The 20189-nt window shown below is 44.4% G+C and overlaps 1 protein-coding gene and 1 long non-coding RNA gene across 3 annotated transcripts in view; one reads left to right on the forward strand and one right to left on the reverse strand.

The window, feature by feature from the left end:
- Window positions 1-834: 834 nt before the first annotated feature.
- LOC311011403 (uncharacterized protein) overlaps window positions 835-20189 on the reverse strand; it is a 97543-nt gene continuing 78188 nt past the window's right edge. For both annotated transcript variants that reach the window (XM_084006327.1, XM_084006326.1), the window contains exon 2: window positions 835-4586. In XM_084006327.1, coding sequence (XP_083862453.1) covers window positions 4177-4586 — 410 coding nt within the window. In that variant the 3' untranslated portion in view covers window positions 835-4176. The remainder of the gene's footprint in view (window positions 4587-20189) is intronic.
- LOC311011404 lies at window positions 17021-19500 on the forward strand. Its single transcript, XR_014596887.1, has 2 exons — window positions 17021-17234; window positions 18214-19500. It is a non-coding gene; the product is annotated as an uncharacterized lncRNA (long non-coding RNA).

The following is a 20189-nucleotide window of genomic DNA, read 5'->3' on the forward strand; positions in this document are numbered from 1 at the left end:
GTATGCGTGCGCTCATCAAACGGGGATTACACCTCGGGCTCAGAGAGAGATTGCGAGGAAATGTTCATGTGATTGTGTCGCGCAGCTGCTTTCCAACAGGGTTTGCTCTTATTCAAGTGTGTGAATAAAACCATTTCTCTTACCGGCCGAAACATTCTGTGATTCAAAGAAGTAGACAGAAAATGTCTCTTACCAGTAACAGAACACTGGGTGCAAGCTGCAGTCTCTGGCGGAGACTGTTGGCACTCGTCTTTTGCTTTTGCTTGTTTGCTGGCAACGCAGGCGCCTGTTTGGTTATTTTACGACCAAGCAGAAGCTATAACTAAGCCAATTCCTTTAGAAGAAGAAATGAAGATTTTTGGGTGTTTGGCAGGGTTAAATGGGATTATTTTTTTAATAGCCAGCATTAATAAATCCAAATAAAACCCTATCAAAGAGTCTGTTGTTAAGCTGCAATTATTATTATTATTCACCAACTCAAAAAGGAGGACGTGGTGTCTTTACTTTCGGTAGGCCTTTTTAGCATGGCAAAGTGTCGGTGTGTGTTTTTTGCATATAACCTGCCTGCCTGGATAAACATGAGCACACACACACACTCATAAATGCACTGTGTGTTGAGATCATTAGGAGTTAGGTGACAGATACTGAGAATGCTTGGACCTAAATTAAGCCCACTGCTTCATCAAAAACATCCTGCCCTCCTGCTTGGGCCGAGCTTGCGTTGACTTCTCACGGAGGGGGGGGGGGGGAGACGCAGGTTAACCAGTAGGAACAAAACACAAACACACGTTTTGTTACAGCTTCTCTGAAAAAAGACAGACAAGTTGCCTTGTTTTTCTTGTTTATTTAAGCAAAAAGAATATAACATACTGGATATTCTGAATATTTCGTTGTGCTGTGATTCAGCAGCAATGACAGTCAATAATCAAACAATTTGAGTTATTTTCTATTTGATTACATCATCTTCACAACCACTCCTTTTCCCCTCACATTGCGAAATAGACTTCGGGAACCACATGGGCAAATTCCTCAAAGAAAGTGTACTGTATGGATTCTATACTGTAAATGATTACATAGGGCTCGGGCTATTCATGCATCTACACACGTGCATGCACACAGATAACAGATGTGGAAAGAGCAAGAAGCAGAGCGCAACAAAGTACACATTCCCAGGTTCATATAATTGCGTGAATCAACTGTGTGAACTTTTCAGTGACACTGGTTAAGTGCAGATGAAGCTGCAGAAAAAGAACATGAAACACTTAGTTAAACTACGTCAACACTGTGTAGTTAGACCGGCTAAAACATCAGAGCGCCTTCTTACTGGTTCACGAATCAAAGCATCAATCCTCACAATGATCCTTTTGACGCACAAGCACAATTTGATGTAACACTTGCATGCGTTTACGTAAGTACAGTAAGTTGTAAGCGTGACCTTTTCCTTTTTAAATGGTGCATTGTTCCACCGCGTTGCCACTTTGAGTTCAAGGTACAGGTTTGAGCACTTGTTTCCATACGCTCACTGGAAAAGAGAACCTATTTACCCGCATGTACACACAATCGCAGAATGACCCATATGCAGGAACGGAGAGCAAAAAGAATTGGGTGGGAGAAGGAGAGGCGAAGGAGGCCAGGAGGGAGGAGGAGGAGGAGAGCTCTGCACCACTCTGCTCCAGCTCCACTTCCACTGGTGACCCCACGGCTGTAAATCTGAAAGTAGAAGACCATTCCTTACTTCTTGTTATTTCTCCCCCCCCCCCCCCCCCCTTTACTTTCCGGCACGGCACATATCACTGACAAGAAGTGACTGTCAGTGTTTAATGTGGACTCATTATATGCATTTGGCAAGTCAGATGGTTAATCTGTTTGACAAGAAAGTTCAGAAGGTGAAATCCCAATGTCTGGTTGCAGATGTTTAGGAGTTTTTTTTATTTTTTTTATAAAGAAAGCATGAAATTAAACAGATCTGGCTGACACAACAACAGATGTCACTCTGTTCGTCAACAGACATTAACAGACAGCTTAATTAAGCGTCCCACCACCTTGTCGTTCAGATCGGCTACATTGATGAAGAAAAAAAACAGAAATATTTCAGCGGTTTTTACTCTTGCTCATGCATTCACACCCACGTACAGCGTTCTGTGTGACAGTTTCCAGTAAGAAAAAAAGGAGAATCCCACTAATACAGTCAACTAGGAACTCTAGACTGTTGCCGCTTAATTATCTTAATGTCTGCCACACAACACATCCCTCTGAACCTGGCAGAGCCCACAAAGAACAAGACATCTGACATGGTGGCTACCAGCTTAAAAGGGGAACATTTAGGTTGAGGCCTACCAGAGGGTTTTTTTTTTTCTCTTTGACAACCATGAGTGGATCAGGTTGATGTTCAAACGACTCCCAAAATGACACTTAAGATGTTAGTATCTGTAGCAGTGTTACAGTGCCTTGCCAAAGTCCACCCAAATAAGTCCTCGTAATGCAACAGGGTCACAATAAAATACCGTTGGCTTCTAGATTTGCAGCCAACATACAAATGTGATGTTTGCCTATCTAATTGACTGCAACATGAGCTCGGACTGAGAGGGGAAAGCGGCATGAAAAGTTTCCCATATTTCCTTAAAATTGAACAAGTTGCTATTTTGGATAAGAAACCACGGGGCACGTAGCTCTACCTGTCTAAATGAACTATATCTGTGCAGTACAAGGACTGCCATAGATCCATGTCCAACAATCCATTACTTATTCTGACAATTGCGATCTGACATCATTGCTCCGGCTGTTTGAATCCGTGCGAACACTGTAAAACATGCCTCGCACTCTTCATGCAAACGCCCCTATCTCGCAAACAAATAGCTACATCACAAAGCGTTTCCGCTAATTGCTGACAGCCAACGATGTGAACACCGCCCAGCTGACAGCAATTGAAAACAGGTGGAAAAATGTAATCGGCTTTTGAAGTAAATAATGAAAATACTTATTCATACTGCTCTTGCTTTATTTGGTCCCGCCAAAAGATTTTTTACCAATATTTATTTTGTGATTTTTTTTGCAGCCAAAAATGAGTAAATCTACATCACATTTTATGACCTTTTTCTGAGTTATTTAGAAATAAATTGAGATAATGCTTAAAAATGGCAGAAAGGGTTCACAAGAGAGCAGGACAGAACTCACTGGTAATATATCTTGTTAGTACTAAATCCCAATATAAGTATAAATGGTATTCAGATGGAGCCTCAGACAACAGAATACAGCATCAGCCCAATAATTGTCTGACCCGACAGACGGTAACTCCTTTATTCCATGTTATGTGTCTGGAAAAGAAAATTGTCCCAGCAAATAGACGTGTGGCCGAGTTGTTTGGTCTTATGTCTCCTAATTTGATCACTTGTTCCGTGATGGTAAATATATACGCTGTATGTGTATGTATATACACTCAACAAAAATATAAACGCAACACTTTTGTTTTTGCTCCCATTTTTCATGAGATGGACTTAAAGATCTAAAATTCATTCCAGATACACAATATTACCATTTCTCTCAAACATTGTTCACAAATCTGTCTAAATGTGTGATAGTGAGCACTTCTGCTTTGCTGAGATAATCCATCCCACCTCACAGGTGTGCCACATCAAGATGCTGATCTGACATCATGATTAAATGGTAAATGGCCTCATTTATATAGCGCTTTTCTCCAAAGCGCTTTACAGGAATGACTGTCACTCACCCATTCACACACACATTCACACACTGACGGCGGAGTCAACCACGCAGGGCGACAGCCAGCTCGTCAGGAGCAATTGGGGTGAGGTGTCTTGCTCAGGGACACCAGGCACTCAGCTAGGAGGAGCCGAGGATCGAACCAGCAATCTTGCGGTTGCCAGCCGAACGCTCTACCTCCTGAGCTAAACCCCCCCGTGATGATTAGTGCACAGGTGTACCTTATACTGCCCACAATAAAAGGCCACTCTGAAATGTGCAGTTTTGTCTCACAGCAAAATGCCACAGATGCCACAAGCATTGAGGGAGCGTGCAATTGGCATGCTGACAGCAGGAATGTCAACCAGATCTGTTGCTCGTGCATTGAATGTTCATTTCTCCACCATAAGCCATCTCCAAAGGCGTTTCAGAGAATATGGCAGTACATCCAACCGGCCTCACAACCGCAGACCACGTTTAACCACACCAGCCCAGGACCTCCACATCCAGCAGGTTCACCTCCAAGATCGTCTGAGACCAGCCACTCAGACAGCTGCTGAAACAATTGGTTTGCATAACCAAACAATTTCTGCACAAACTGTCAGAAACCGTCTCAGGGAAGCTCAACTGCATGCTCGTCGTCCTCATCGGGGTCTTGACCTGACTCCAGCTCGTCGCCGTAACAGACTTGAGTGGGCAAATGCTCACATTCGATGGCGTCTGGCACGTTGGAGAGGTGTTCTCTTCACGGATGAATCTCGGTTTACATTGTTCAGGGCAGATGGCAGACAGCGTGTGTGGCGTCGTGTGGGTGAGCGCTTTGCTGATGTCAATGTTGTGGATCGAGTGGCCCATGGTGGTGGTGGGGTTATGGTATGGGCAGGCATCTGTTATGGACGAAGAACACAGGTGCATTTTATTGATGGCATTTTGAATGCACAGAGATACCGTGATGAGATCCTGAGGCCCATTGTTGTGCCATACATCCATGAACATCACCTCATGTTTCAGCAAGATAATGCACGGCCCCATGTTGCAAGGAGCTGTACGCAATTCTTGGAAGCTGAAAATGTCCCAGTTCTTGCATGGCCAGCATACTCACCAGACATGTCACCCATTGAGCATGTTTGGGATGTGCTTGACCGGCGTATACGACAGCGTGTACCGGTTCCCACTAATATCCAGCAACTTCGCACAGCCATTGAAGAGGAGTGGACCAACATTCCACAGGCCACAATTGACAATCTGATAAACTCTATGCGAGGAAGATGTGTTGCACTGCATGAGGCAAATGGTGGTCACACCAGATACTGACTGGTTCTGAGTCCCCAGACCCCCAATAAAGCAAAAAAATGCACATTTCAGGGTGGCCTTTTATTGTGGACAGTCTAAGGCACACCTGTGCACTAATCATGATGTCAGATCAGCATCTTGATGTGGCACACCTGTGAGGTGGGATGGATTATCTCAGCAAAGCAGAAGTGCTCACTATCACACATTTAGACTGATTTGTGAACAATGTTTGAGAGAAATGGTAATATTGTGTATCTGGAATGAATTTTAGATCTTTAAGTCCATCTCATGAAAAATGGGAGCAAAAACAAAAGTGTTGCGTTTATATTTTTGTTGAGTGTATATATATATAATATGGTTACCTTAGAAAGTGCATTCAGTGCCAACATTAAATCAGATATAGTTATCCTATAACATCCCTGCATGCCAAGTGCAACTCCCAAGAAGCTGCATTAATCAAGTGGTTAGTTCCAGCTATAAGGTTACAAATGGCTCACTTGGGTTTCAATGCGCTTGTTGAGGTTGATGCCCAGTCTGAAAGGAAGCATGGCATGAGAAGCCAACTTCAGGGTGCTGATAATCCTCTGGGAATTAATGGTTTTAAAATGAAGTTTGCTCAGCTCGAGGTTTAATTTCATCCGAGTGGCTCTGAATTTGATGTGAGAAAATAATAGTCAAGACTGCAAATTCACACAAGATGGTGAGGAATGGCTGAATTTGTGTCGATTTGTTCCTGGAGGCTCAGTTTTTGTGTAAATGGTGCTTACTCAAGGTTTTTGACATTTTACATAAAGAAATCAAGTCGCGCAGGTTCTTTAATAGGTCTTTAGATGCATACTTTGTTTGGTTTGCACACTACTGGAGCAGGTTAATGTGGATGGGTGCAGAGGGAATGATGAGGACTGACAAAGCTGAGCCGAGTTTATCCTCCAAATTCCATCACCCTCTGAACTCCATCCTCCCATACAGCTTTGGGAGAAGGGGGAGTGTTTATTTTAATGTTTACATGTTCCTTTATAGCAAGTTGATTTATGAAATGACTCTTGCTGTTGCTAAGGCTCCGCTGGAAGGATAAGGACTCTCTGCTCGTTGCCTTAATGTTAGCCTCTATCTCTTCATCACATGTTGCCTGAGACGTTTCTTTATCCTCCCCTTGCTTAATGAAGCCAGAGGCTGGAGTTTGAAATGTCACCCTATGCGAGGAAAGTGAAAGATTGAGAGATCAGGCTGTGATGCAGGTGGTTAGAATCTCAACAAACATTGGTACAACTCACCACGTTACAGTTCCACTTAAAGGCATCAGAGCCATGCAAGCGCTTTCCCCTGGTTTCCAGTTTTTATGCTAAGCTAACAGGCTGCTTGTGATAGCTTCATATTTACCAAATATGGGCATGAGTGGTATGGATCTTCTCCTCTAACACCCGAGTCACTGTGAGCAGTGCCCCTGAGGGGAGGCTTGGCTGCTTGTCAGCTGCGTCTCTTCTAGAGATTCAAGGTCTTGCCTATTTCCTCCGTGTGCCGTGGGGCTCCCAGCAAACAGAGATACTACAGTTTGGATGTCTATATCTGTACAGACATGAAAAAAAGTTTAAGTCAATACTTCCCTTTTTATGTTTCTAAATAGACGTCCTCTATGGCCAGAATCCCTTCATTTGTTAAAACAAGGCTTCTATTCTGAAATATTTGCAGGACAGTGTGAATAATGCAGTGACTTGCATAACCAAATGAAACGTTCTGGCCTTCATGGTGAACTGTGTAAGAGGAAGAGCTGGACACAGCTCAGCAAGGCTGCTATCACGCGCTGCTCACGCAGGCCGTGAGTGGCCCGGCGTAACAAAGGGTATCTATCAAAATGTCATGTTAAGCATGAAGGGGTGTACGACAGAAACCCATTCATGAGAAAGTAGTCAGTGTCCAAATGGTGACATGACGAGGAGTGCATCCGAATATTTGGGATGCAGATGTAATGGATGTTTCCAAACTGTTGGTTTTGGAGTCAGGCGGGCGCTTCTGCCCAAGGGAAGTTCCAAGAAGGCACGTTACTGGGATTAAAGTCCACATGGGCCGGCCCGTCACATTGTGGCTCCCGTCACTCTGATGTGAACATAAAACAGCTCTCCATTCGACACTTGACGAGACATACTCCACACGCACGCAGGCAATTTATTCACATCCACATCCATTGCAAAGATTACGGTTAGAAAAGCAACACAGATGCTGATTCACAGGCCCAACTGCATATGTGCTCTGCAGAACAACAAAACGTACAACACTAAAGAGCAAGGGGATAAAAACACATGCACGCTTACACACAAGGTCCCTTTCTTCTGAAAAGCAGTTTTGGGCAGCATTATGCTATCCCGTGACTGATGAATTTGCCAGCACGAAGACCAAAAAAAAAAAGAAGCCGAAATTGATGTTTTCCAAGCAGCTTGAATAACTTCCATTGACAGCTTTTGATAGAAGCGGAAAACCTCTCTTCTGTAATGGAAGGTTTTGGGGAAGATGGGTTTTCCCTTTTTTGAAATATCCTTCAGAGCCAAGCTTGGCACAGAGGGATGGGAGGATGTTGGCCGGAGCCAGTCAACGGGACTTCAAGTGAGCCACCGCGAGGAGAAGAAAAGATCAGAGCAACCACGAGGCTCCGTCATGCCCCCGATTAGCTGAACATGTCTACTTCACCTCCTTGTTAGCTACCAATACATAGGAGTTTGGAGAAACTGTCTTTCGTCTTTCTTTCTATCTTAAAGGAACACCACACTGAGAAAATCCCAACACAGCTTACCATATGCCCTCTCGGCTCAAGAAGGAGGTGGGTGCAGGGAAAGTAAAATGGCCACCTTTCCATTCTAACTACTAAGGAGGTTGAACAGAAAAAGACACTCACCGCCGCAGGTTTGTTTGGTGAGTTTTGGCAGCGGTACCGCTTCTTTGGCAAATGCTCTTACTGCCAAAACAAACACCCGCTTCTCCTCACCCCTTGTACACACACACACACACACACACACACACACACACACACACATGAACACACACACACACACACACACATGAACACACAGATCTCACTTGCTGACTCCGCACAATGGCATGACTGTATCTGCAGCATCAAACAGACATCTGCCAATCGCCCTGCAGAGCTCATTGTTACTCAATACCGGGGCACACAAACGCTGAGCCGAGTTCAGCCTCCCAACAAATTCTGCAGCGCAAAATGAGAGAGAGAGAGAGTGCAGAGGAGGTCTGCCAACATGCGTCGCTGACCCCAAATAGTCAGAAAACAACTGGAAACCCCAATGTTGGCAGATGACAGAGGAGAAGAGTGTGTGTGTGTGTGTGTGTGTGTGTGTGTGTGTGTGTGTGTGTGTGTGTGTGTGTGTGTGTGTGTTGGGGGGGGTTCTTTTCAAAAACTCAGGCAGTGAGCACCTCTCAACTGTTTCTCCTCATACTCGAGCAAAGAGTTTCACACAATGCAAACGTCAACACTCTGCTTATGTATATGCAAACATAATCACAAAGACAAACAGAGGGAGATGAGGCCCGGCTGCTGACTGAACTGAAAGCAGAGTTCAATACCTGTGAGCAGTTTGACATTCCAGATGAAAAACAAACGGTGAGGGAAAGTAGAGGGTTAAAGTGGCTGGCTGTGGGAATGTGTGACTGAGTATACATTTGTGTGTACACAGCACTAACCCCTGAGTCAAAAGAGCTCATTTCGATATGTGGGAGACGAAGGCACGCCTTCCTCTGTCTTGTGGTGTTTATTTCAGTCTACCTAAACGTATACTGCAATGGATTCATAGCCGAATTATTATTATTATTATTATTTTTGTCTCCGCCAGAGGATCATGTGATTCCTCAGGTGTATGCATGCGTCCGTGAGTGATTGTGCATCTCTGTGTCTGTCCACAACTAATTTCACATTCTTCTGCGTAATATTTTGGGTGGCCGAGTTTGGCTGCTTGCTCAAGAGCGTCTTGCGTTAGCGCTGACACACACTTTCTCAAAACACCTTTTGTTGCCTGTTTTATACTGCCATTGACTTCCTGCTGACTCCGCAGCTAACCTCCCCTTCTGTTTATTGGTGGATTAAAGCCCATAGCACCAACTTCTCACCAAACTATTGCCGAGTTTATGCGCCCCAAGCCAGTTGATCTGAACCTGTCTTAGTTACATTTCTTGTTTTTGAGACAATTCAAAAGTTTGCTTTCTAGTTTATAAATATTTCATTAAGAAATATATTTGGCAAGAAAAACTAAAAATACAATAATTGTGTAAATCAGTTGCTACTTTGCGATTAAGTTCAGTAAATTATGTAAACACAAAGTCGCTGTAGCATAACTTCCCCAAAAAATAACACTTTAAGAATGCCAAAGTGTATAATAGGCTTAACTGCTAGTCATTCGTAAATTTAGGCATCAGGTTTTATTTGTATGCAAACATGGAAAGATACATGTGTGGTAGTGTGGTGGGAGTGGGAAATATCCGATTAATCTATTCTAGTTTATATTTTAATTGTCCATTTGAGTTCTCAGATATGCTTCTATTTTAATCGCTACGTAATGGCTGATATTTTATTCAGCCTATATGCATATTTTAATGCATGTATTTTATTCTGTTTTAGGCAGCTAACTTAAGTCATTGTGTGTCGCCACACTCAGTACTTTCCCTGAAAGCAGACACGGGTGGTACTTTTAGCCTGCTTCTCTGCTAACGCGCTGCTTGATTTGATGTATATTGTTATTTTTGAGAAATTAAATTATCAATCTTCTCTGTTTCCGTAATTTTTAAACATCATAGTTACCATATCCACTCTAAACGGGCAATATATTAGCAAGCTAACATTAGCTTTGTCAATAAGCTACGCAACAGTGGCACATAAAAGTTATTGGGTGTAATGTTTAGTAAAAAATAATCTCTGTGCAGGAACTAGTTGGTGCAACCCATTTTAATTTGCTAATTCATAAATCTCCACTCAATAAAGACTTAACATTAATACGAGGCTGTTTGCACTTTCAAAGAACAAATGCAGTCAGGCACAGGAGCGACAACAACGGCACCACATTCATTTGGCTGAAGGTGTTGGGGGAAATTACCATCACAGATATATGATGACTGATTACCCTCCTCTCTATTACTTGCTCTAGTCATACCCCGGTCTCACAGGCTGATTGGCTGAAAAGCAGGTCAGGAGGGTTCATTCTCATTTTTAAAGAGGGGTGCTGAGGGATCCACACAGGGAGGGTCTGCTCCAGTTTTTCTTGCAGTCTCCCTTTTGTCTGCAGTGTTTGCTCTGGGTTTGAGCGGTTCTTCTGGCTTGAGCTCTGTCAGCCCACACCCTGATGGCAACCGATCTGATCTGGGACTGTGCCGCCACTGGTAAGGGGGGGTCTAAACAAGTCTCATGGGTGTGTCCCTTTCACCTGTTGAGTCATGCCACCATGGTGTACTCATCACCATCTTTTTTCTTTCTTTTTTTTATGCTGCATATGCAAGTTCAAAAAAATGGTTGCCTGCCAAAAACCTTGGCAACAGGTGTATAGGACACATATCTGCATAAAACGTAGACCTGGGTTCATGTGTTTGTTTACTGTCACAAACTTTCTGCTGACTCCTTCCTCCTCCACCGCTGAGCTGTGTTTTGGCACTTAATTTGCCAGCACTCACATTCAAGGACATCTGCAGAGTTCAGCTGCTGAGTCTCAAGCAGAGAAGCCGGTGCATGTCACGCCTTTCACCCCTTCACCCGTTTATGTTCTCTGTCTTGTCATCACTCAATACAACGCACAGGCTCGCTGTAGTGGCATATTCATCACAAAGATAAAGATGGATTCACGCGGCCACCAGAGGGTTGTTTAGTAAGCCGAGCTACGGAGAAGAATCACAGAATCAAAAAGTCATTTCCAGCCCTTTTGAAAAGTTCCTTTTGATTACATATTTTGACAGTATTGCCTAATTGGGAGAAAGAGCAGAGAGGCCTGCACTGACTTGCTGTAATTTAAAACCCAAATGTAAGCAGACAGGGACGGAGGTGAAACTCCTGTTTCAAAACGCCTCAATATTTACACTCTATTACACTTATCTTCCTTGATTCAAAGCAGGACCTGAGCCAGGCCGACCTCCCCCACTCAGGTGTTTCTAGAAGCTATAGCAGCTAATCGACTCTGCTTTTATTTGACTCTCTTGCACCCAGAGCGACGCTTGCATATCAGGAAGGCTATTATGTGCTGAAAGTCAAATGGCTTTGTCAGATAATGATGCCGTGTACTCAACATGCACTCGTCAGTCAGGTGTCAGGGACATTTGGGGGGAAAGTTGTGAAGTGGATTCAGCCTTCATTTAAAATGTTCTTTTAAAACTAGTCTATTGTCAGTCCATGTCTCATGACTCTGTGGTGCCAAAACTGGAGTGAATCTTGCTTTAATGAAGAAAAGAAAACCTTCCCGTGTGAATTTGACTCCCGGCTCACCCTGATCCCCATCTTCCGCTCTGTTCTTGCTAAACGCAAGGCTGATGGCGTCGGTGCCTGAGGGAGTGACGGCAGCTGGGTGGCGGCTGAGGAACAGCCACGGGGGAAGCACATTGTCGGTCCTGTGATAGCCGTATGAGATTCCACATGCTCTGATGAGTAATTCCTCCCTCCCTCCTCCATCGCCATGTGGTCCGTGGCCCTGAGTCATCGTCCACACTTTCCCTGACTCCCTCTCCCCTCCTCTGTCTGCCTTGTCTCTCTCCCTCAACGTGAGGAGGATTCTTCCTTCCTTCAGCAGCGGCCATCCCACTGGGAAACGCAACAGAAAAACCTCCCTTCCGATGACTAACTCGCCAACATCGAGCACTCCACTCCACACCGCCTGCTCTCTAGCCACGGCAGCTCACCTCGCCACACCCGGGCCTGGATCCCAGTCCTCCACCTCCTGCCTCCATGTGTCTCTCTACATGTGCGTTTGCCTGTGTCGCTGCCTGTCCGGTTGCCATTTTCTATATCTCTCTGCGCTGCCGCTGTCATGTCGAGGTGTCTCATTGTTTACCTCGTCTTTATGTGCCCATCTGCCCACCTGTGTTTCTGCCAGCCCCTCCTGTGTATCTCGTAGTCTGCCTTCACTGCTATTTATCAGTCTACCTGCCTTTCCATCTTCCAGTTCATCCCCCTGGCGCTTGATTGCAAAGTCAAAGTAGCGAAGGACAAGTAGCACCGACTACCCCGTCTGCATGTTAAACTGCCCACGGCTTGGGCAGAAACACAATGATGGCATAATTCATAAGTCTGCCAAAGGGAAACATTGGTATTGTTAGTGTGTCGTTCATTCAGCCGCTGCTTTTCCCTGATAGGGTTGTAAACGTTTCCAACTAATCTGCGCCAGCAAACGCGTTGTGAAACCTGTGACGACGGTTACTGTTGTTACTGTTCGGTCTCAGCAGCTGCCGTGGAGCCTTCGTGCCTCCAGTCACACGTTTTAACTGCGTTTAAACCTTCTAAATGTGGCACACACACAGTATGCATTGACCTGTGGTCCTACAGCGCGACAGGTTGTTGGTGTGAATCCCCACACGGCGTTCACAGATCCTCTACATGCTGCAGCAGGAGATTTGTTGACCATTGCAAGAGCAATAAGGATTTTTAGGGGCATTATGACTGGGTTAATAAAACACAGCTGCCCCTAAAAGTCCCTCACTTTTCTTGCTGCCTTTTCTCTCTCCCTCCCTAGCTTAATCTCTCTGTGTCTCATTCCAGACTTTTGAGATCAAACTACAACACTTGCTGGCTCCTCGAGTGCAATTTTGGTGCATAGCTTTAGTATTTGTTCAATCATGGCTGAAGAAACGTGACAACCTGAAGTGACCACGACGCCTGAAGTTTGACCTTTTTTGGCCGTGTCATATATTTCACAAAAAAGCTTTCCAGTATTTATGAATTGTATATTTATAATGGCAGAGTTTTATTGGGATTTGCAGTGACGTTTTTAAAAGGGGGTTGAATGAGTTCAGAGCAGAATTTCCGAGAAGGAGCGCTCTGTGTGTTCATTAGAAGCTCAGCCTTCACAGTAAAGGTAAACACAATCTGAAGCTTTTACCTTTTCTATATGATGCTCACAATAACACACACGCAGTCGCGGCTAGTTTGAGAGCTAAGTGAACCAGGTGACCCAGAGCGGAAAGCAACCTGTAGGAAAAGTCTATTTAAAGTAGGGCTGCAACCCTGCTAACAAATGGTGTGAGGGGAGAATATGAGACGGCCGTGGTGGAAAAATAAAAAAGATGTAAGCAACACTGTGCAGCAAGTGGCGAGAAGGGTCCGGTCGGGCCTTTTAAACAATGTGAAATGCCACTGAGAGAGGCTTGGCAGGCAGGAGCAGCCAACACTGTTTAATATCACAACTTTAATCAGCACACTTGGTGACTCTCCCAGAGCTCCGTGTAGCCACGCTGCTTATTCAAACCAGGCTCATTCCACCAAGCCTCCCTTACTAGGCCCTCCGCTCTCATACTTGCACTGGCTCGTACTCTCCTGCAGCATATATGGAGCGCTTCTGGCCCGAGTGCTTTCTATCTGCTTTCTGTGATGTGTCATTGCGCTGCAGTGGCCACGCTGGAGGGAAATCGGGGATGATAGTCAAGCTTGTCTCGTGCGATCTAGTATGTTGTCATCTGTTTTTTTTATATATATATATAAATATTTTTAATGATCCAACAACAAGGATGAAATATTTTCAATATGTAACCTTAATTGCGGTAGGATATCACCTACAATCAGAGAATTTAATTAGAACTTTGACAGTGTAAAATGTTCTCGCGATTTCTTACGGAGCAGCTTTGTAAAGACAAACGACCTGCCACCGAACTGTTATACACAGCCCACAAATAACTTACGATCAAGCGGTTGCTTTTTAATGAGTAAAGCTGACAAAAAGATTAACGTCACCACTTCCCGCCTACTGTGATGCGAAGGGAGTTGTCTACAGGACTGTTTTAGGCGCGTTTTAATAATCACGGTGGGCTCGTGTTTTTTAAAATAAAAATCCCATGCTTCAGCAAATGTCTTACCTACGTGTCACTTGCAGCATGGAGATGCCACCCTGGCACTCCGCTCTATTAATTACATAAAGCATCTAGTGTCGGGATGCTAAATTCATTAGTGAGGTATGTACGGCATGCTAGGGTCAGGACAGATATAGAACCAGGCCTCCAAAACAACTTCTTCCCCACTTGACACACTTGTTCGACATAGGAGTAAGGCACTTTGGGATTTTCTGCACATTTCACTATGTTTAAGGAGCGTTTGGGCGCTAGGCTTCTACAGCAACTTTGGACCAAACTATTCATCTAAATTCATGCTGTATGAGTATTTTGCCTGCAACAAAACCAATTGAATTTGTAATTTGTATCATCTTTGAAGTTAGATTAATATAATTAAGTAAATTATTTTCCCTTTGAATTGGGCTTTTCTTGTTTCCCCCTTGTCTAATCTAATGTCTATTCTGTTTGATTGGGTTTTTTAAAAAAAGGCATGAAGAAATATTTGTTTATAGAAATAACTATTTATCAATCACTGTACAGCAGAATGAGGCCAGGTGAGAAACGCAGAATCACTTCTTTTACTTATTTTTTTGGAGAAGAGGCATGTGAAAGTTTTTCATCATTGTAAGCATCAGACAGAAACACTGCTCCATTGTGTTTTTTTATGACTCTTGAGATCCATGATTCTCTTTTATAAGGATGTAAAGCTTGAGGTTAACTAATGAAAGGTTTCGGGAGATTATTAAGCAGTGATGTTCACTTGTCACTGACCCACTGAGCTATTAAGAAATACAATTTACACACTTCCTTAACCTGCAGCTGTTTGCCAGTGCGGCCCATACATTAACGATTCAGGCAAATATTTGTATAATATTACCTGCGCTCTTTATTGGCTGTTACGGTATTTATTATGGACTCTGTAATGACATTATTGTAGCTTACTGTAATTTGTGCCCCCCCCCCCCCCCCCCCCAATATATATATATATATATATATATATATATATATTGGATATAGACGGTATTAAATGATGTGTTTACTGACCTTAGTGAAACTTTATCACGAGCGCTTCTAAAAACTATTTATATTCTCCACAATGTCCCCATCTGTTCCCCATTTCTTTTCTTAATATGCAACAGACGTGTAGGCCAGTTTCACTATAGCTTGGTGGTCACATGAGCCAGAAACTGGGACTTTGTAGGCCAGTTGAACGAATTGAGGACTCACCTTGCCCGCAAAGACCCAGCCTCTGACCCACACCATCATCATCATCATCATCATCATCATCATCATCATCAGACCATCGCCGGGGACTGTGTGGAGGAAACTACACCGGTTTACTGATGGATTCTGTAAATGTCCCGCACACCGACGCGAGTTTCCTTCCAGACGAGGTAATAAAGGAAGGCGTTCACCTGTGATCATATACGTACCCGTCGGTCTACTGTCTGTGAGTGTCTGCAGAAGTAGGTGATGCTGCCCGGTGCTTGTTAGCCTACCTGCGTACCGCGCAGGTGTCAGCATCCCGCAGCCACACGGGGGACTCGGCGTAAAAAAAAAAAAAAGCGTCGACTGTCTGCTGGCTCGTCTGGCTGCCTGGAGGAGAGAACGCGTCTGCAAGCGAAGTTGGAAGTTCAGCGTCCATCCGCCGGCAGCTCCAGTGCCACCGCCGCCCCACTCATATCTGATCACTCGGTGTTGCACGCATCCCAGAGTGAGCGAGATGATCCTTTTAGGGTGGGGGGAACGAATTGTCTTTTGGAAGAGGTCGGACAGCCCCCCCCCCCCCCTCCTTTCCCCTCTTCCCAAGGGGGGGAAACATGCAGACGCAACAGTGTCGCGCTTTGTGCCCGTCTCCCCCTCCAGCCCCCCCACCCTCCCTCCTTTTAGGAAAAAAACCCGCTTCTGCGTTTCCCACCGAGAGATCCCCGTGCGCACCCAGCACCCACCCAGTCACCCAATATCCATTCTGTGGAGAGACGGCCGGGGGAGAGAGAACGGAGCCTGCCGTCGCCACTGTCATGCTGCAGCCTCGTTATAATGAGCAGGATATTCCCAAACAGCTGGAAGGAGCTGATATATGGTGCTGCGCCCTCGTGTTGGGCCCTCCCCAAAATGGACCGGTGCTAAGTGGTAACCTGGTTATTTTCAGCGCGTCACTGGCTCGTCTCCAGTTATAGGTTTCCCGTCGGGGGGCGCAGCAGCGTTGACCCCGTATTTCCAATTATTCAGAAAGAGGACTTTAAAGAGGACACTACACTGAGTGGTGTCCGAGCGTGTGTGTTTGCCTGTAACTGCACACATTCCTGCGGCGTGTCGGCTCGGCCGTCCCGACATGCGGCACGCAGGTCCGCGCTGCGGCTCCGGGGCGGCTCGTCTGCGGCTCTCTCGAGGTGTTCCCCTCTTTTTATCGACGCTGCTCGGGAGGCTATATGCATCCCAGGTTCATCACACCTCTCACGTTACCTCCCCGAATCGGCAACATGTTAGTGTGCCGCGACCCCTGGCGGCGGCGGCGCGCCACGACACGGCATCGCATGCATGTGTGTCGAACACAACCTTTATTGTTTTATTCAGACCGCTGTGTGTGATCACGTGCGGCTGCACATCAGGGGGTCATTGCAGCGTGACAGCCGGACCATTAAAGCAAATCAGCAGGTTGTTTTAATATTCTGTCTTTATCTTATGTCTTACTAAGATATTTAGCTTAATTGTGACAAGTCGTTCTCTACTTTCGTCTGTTTTTATACTCGAGGTCACGCTCCACTTTTAGTGCCCGTGGTGACGCTCTTCAGTCAGCTGCTCCATGTACCACAAGCGCACATTAATACCGGAAATTAGGGGATTTTCCTATCAAAATAAAACGAATCACCTGGCGATTTGTCCCGAAGGACCCATCATTTTCGCAGAAAACAACTTGATCTTATTGCATGGTGAATTTACGATCACGTTGCTTCTTCCATTCACATTTTGATTCACTTGGGAACTCCCTGTCACTAAAATATCTCGCACTTGCTGCTAGAGTAGAATCGTTTTATTTTTAAGGGTTTGACCGGAAGCGATGTGTTTGATTTAAGGCTAACTTCCAAATAGCAATGCCCGACTTTGTATCTGACGGGAACAAACCCGGCTTCCTTTAAAACAACCTTTTCCATAACTCCAGCAACAGCAGGACGGATGTTCTTCATCATCCGCGTCATCACATCAACATCCGACACCCGTGGGTGAGTTCTGAGTCCGCTCATAAATGTCTTCGTCATGCACGTTTTGATCTCTGTGTACAACATCATTTCCCTCATTTCCTACAAACTCAGGGCCCTGTTGCACCGCAGCCTCTTGGGTTTTCTCAGATGAGATCACGTGAAGCCGGTTCAGTACTGGACCAAGTTTTATGGCTACTGACATGACGTCAGCGTGTGTCGACGAGCAGGGCCAGCAGAGATGGTTGCGTCTGTGGCGGAGCAGAGAGGGAGAGCCATGTAAAGACCCTTTGTGTTTAAGGCATCTGTTATACATTATACATTATTTAAGTAAAACCAGCTATTATATAAAACTATTTAATTACTGTTGATGATTGGTGGACTCTGGCAGTCTAAGGAGCAGGGGTGAAAAACTAAATAAAAAATGTGGGGCAACTTATGGGGCACTTTATCACATATTGTCCAATCAAAGGCACCCCAATTATTGAGGCATTCATAAGTAAGCTGCATTTTAAAGTTGAAGGTGGAGGCAATTTACCTGCATTCTATCTTGAGTATCCTTGATCTAACCAAATTGTATTTTACATAATACATTAAATTACTCCTGAATGTACAATTCTCGTATAGTATAAAATATTGTATAAAACATTAAAGAAGATTCAAGAGTAGTAAAAGTAAAATTACCTCAAAATTGTACTTGAGTAAATATGCTTATAATCAAACTCAATTAAATGGCAACTATAACATTAGCCTGTTTTAATTGTGATACTGAATGTCATCACGTAGAGTATAAAGGTGGCTTTCTGATCAGAAGTTTGGCTTTTCCCACAGAGTTTTGCAGTATTTTTACAGTCTCATCAGATGGAGCTCCTCAGGATCACGTGGTCGGTCCATGTTTGTAGATGTGTAACTGTGATTCCTATTTTCGCAGGCTGTCAGCGTGCCCACACAATGCTCTCTGCTCACTGCACCATGTGTCACCCTCTTCTCTCTCTCTCTATAGTGCAGTGGGGCCAGTAAGCGGCGGATGCGGCTGGCGCGCGGCCGCGGCCGGCCCTCTCAATGGTCTCTCCCACCATGAAAGCGTTGGTGGACGCCGCATGGGTGGTGTGGAGCATCGGGGCCTCCATTTATGACTACATCCACACCAACGCCATGGAGGAGCGCATCCACGCCCTGGAGGACGTCATCACCATCCACCAATGTGTGATTGGACTTCTGTCTGCAGGCGTTTTGGTTCTCTTCACCTACATCCTCTTCAAGAAGCTCTGAAGATGCGTCCAGTGTGGTAAAGCAAACACTGACCGGACAATTTTTACACATTGGGTACATCAGAAAGGCTCAGAAGAGTTGGAGGGTACAGATAACTTCTGAGGGAGGAGATGGGAAAAAGGAGATGGCGTTGGACCGATCGAATACAAGGGCATTGAGTTACATTTTTAGATCAATCTGTTCACGTCCAGTCCCAGTGGAGCCACATGTGAAGCTACAGGTGTTTTTTAAAGGCTGTTATAGATAATTTTTATGTACTAATATTAATTAAATTCTTATTTAAAACGAATGGCTTCACTACTAAAATGATTAATGCTGCCCACCACCACTACCACCACCACCCAAAAAATGTATTCTTTACAGGCCTCTGATTAAGTATTTAGACCATCATGGGATGTTTTGTGAATCAGCAGCGCATCACAAGTTTGGCAGCCTGAAGCTGTTGACTAAAATACAGTACGTCCCTAACAGATTTGAATAGTCTCAGGTTTGCTCTCTGACACAAAAGCCCACAGATTCACCATTATAAAGGCAGTAAACTGGCCAATTGGCTTTTCTTTTAGAAAATAGCTTCATTATTTAATATATCAGCGAACCAGTACATCTGACACCCCTACACACACTGTACAGCAGTACTTCAGACTCCATTTACAAAGAGAACACATCAGCTGATAGTATGTGTCTGGGTTATTCATAGTGTATCTAAAGGGATCATTACTGAAAAGAATCACTCGCCATAACAACTTCTGCCTTAAAGCACTTTTGTTTTTACTCTCAGCGTTGTGTTTTCATGTTTAACTGCCACATCTCACAACTACAGAGTGTAATATCTGCACACTTCTTGAATTTATATCATACTCCCATCGTGACACCTTTATGTTGTCCCTGCCTGGAAGCATTCTTATGGCCTTGAGGGAATTTCTTCAGATTAAACCATCCATTTGGAATTAAGGATGAACGGATTAGAAAGCGGTGGTCAAACGTTAAGGTCACTGTTACTTCAGGAAACTCAAGAATGCATATGCTAGTTATGACCATGTGACACCAACTTCTAACAGGACAAAATAATATTTTGGACAGACATGAATGTAAACTGTACCTTGGTTGGTTGTTGGAGGCATACACCCGCCAGGCAGAAATACTAGTTAATTTTGTCTGTCATTTTTAGTGTAATGGAAGGAAACATATCCTAGAATCCATTGTGATACAAGTGTATAGGTGTATTATCTATATTATTAGGCTTTAAGTGACTTCATGATCCATTTGCTTTTTAAATTGACACCTTTTATACCTCATAGCTGATACATTACTGTAAGTGTCACTGCTGGCACACGCGACAAGTTGAAGTGTCCTTAAAAAGTCATTCTAAATATATTCAGATGTTTATGGACCGTTTTATTTAGCTGGACCATTGAAAAGTTTCATAGATGTGCAATTATCCCAGAGTCCTACTGCCGCTTAATATTTGTTTTTCAGCATTTTGTACCATGAAAGGCAGGAATTGGGACAATGTGATTCTGGTACTGACTGTAAACACTGGATCAATGTGAGTGTTAAAGAATAAAGGATGTTATTGTCGCAATAACTTAAATTAACCTCATTACCCTGCCAAGGGAACTGTTTAAAGAAGTATGACGATTGAAAAAAAAAGTGTGCGCTGTGTTTATCTGTGTACATTCGTTATGACGCCGTCTCAGAGGGACCACG

The sequence above is a fragment of the Eutrigla gurnardus genome (genome assembly GCF_963514095.1).
Source record: "Eutrigla gurnardus genome assembly, chromosome: 3".
Classification (NCBI taxonomy): domain Eukaryota; kingdom Metazoa; phylum Chordata; class Actinopteri; order Perciformes; family Triglidae; genus Eutrigla; species Eutrigla gurnardus.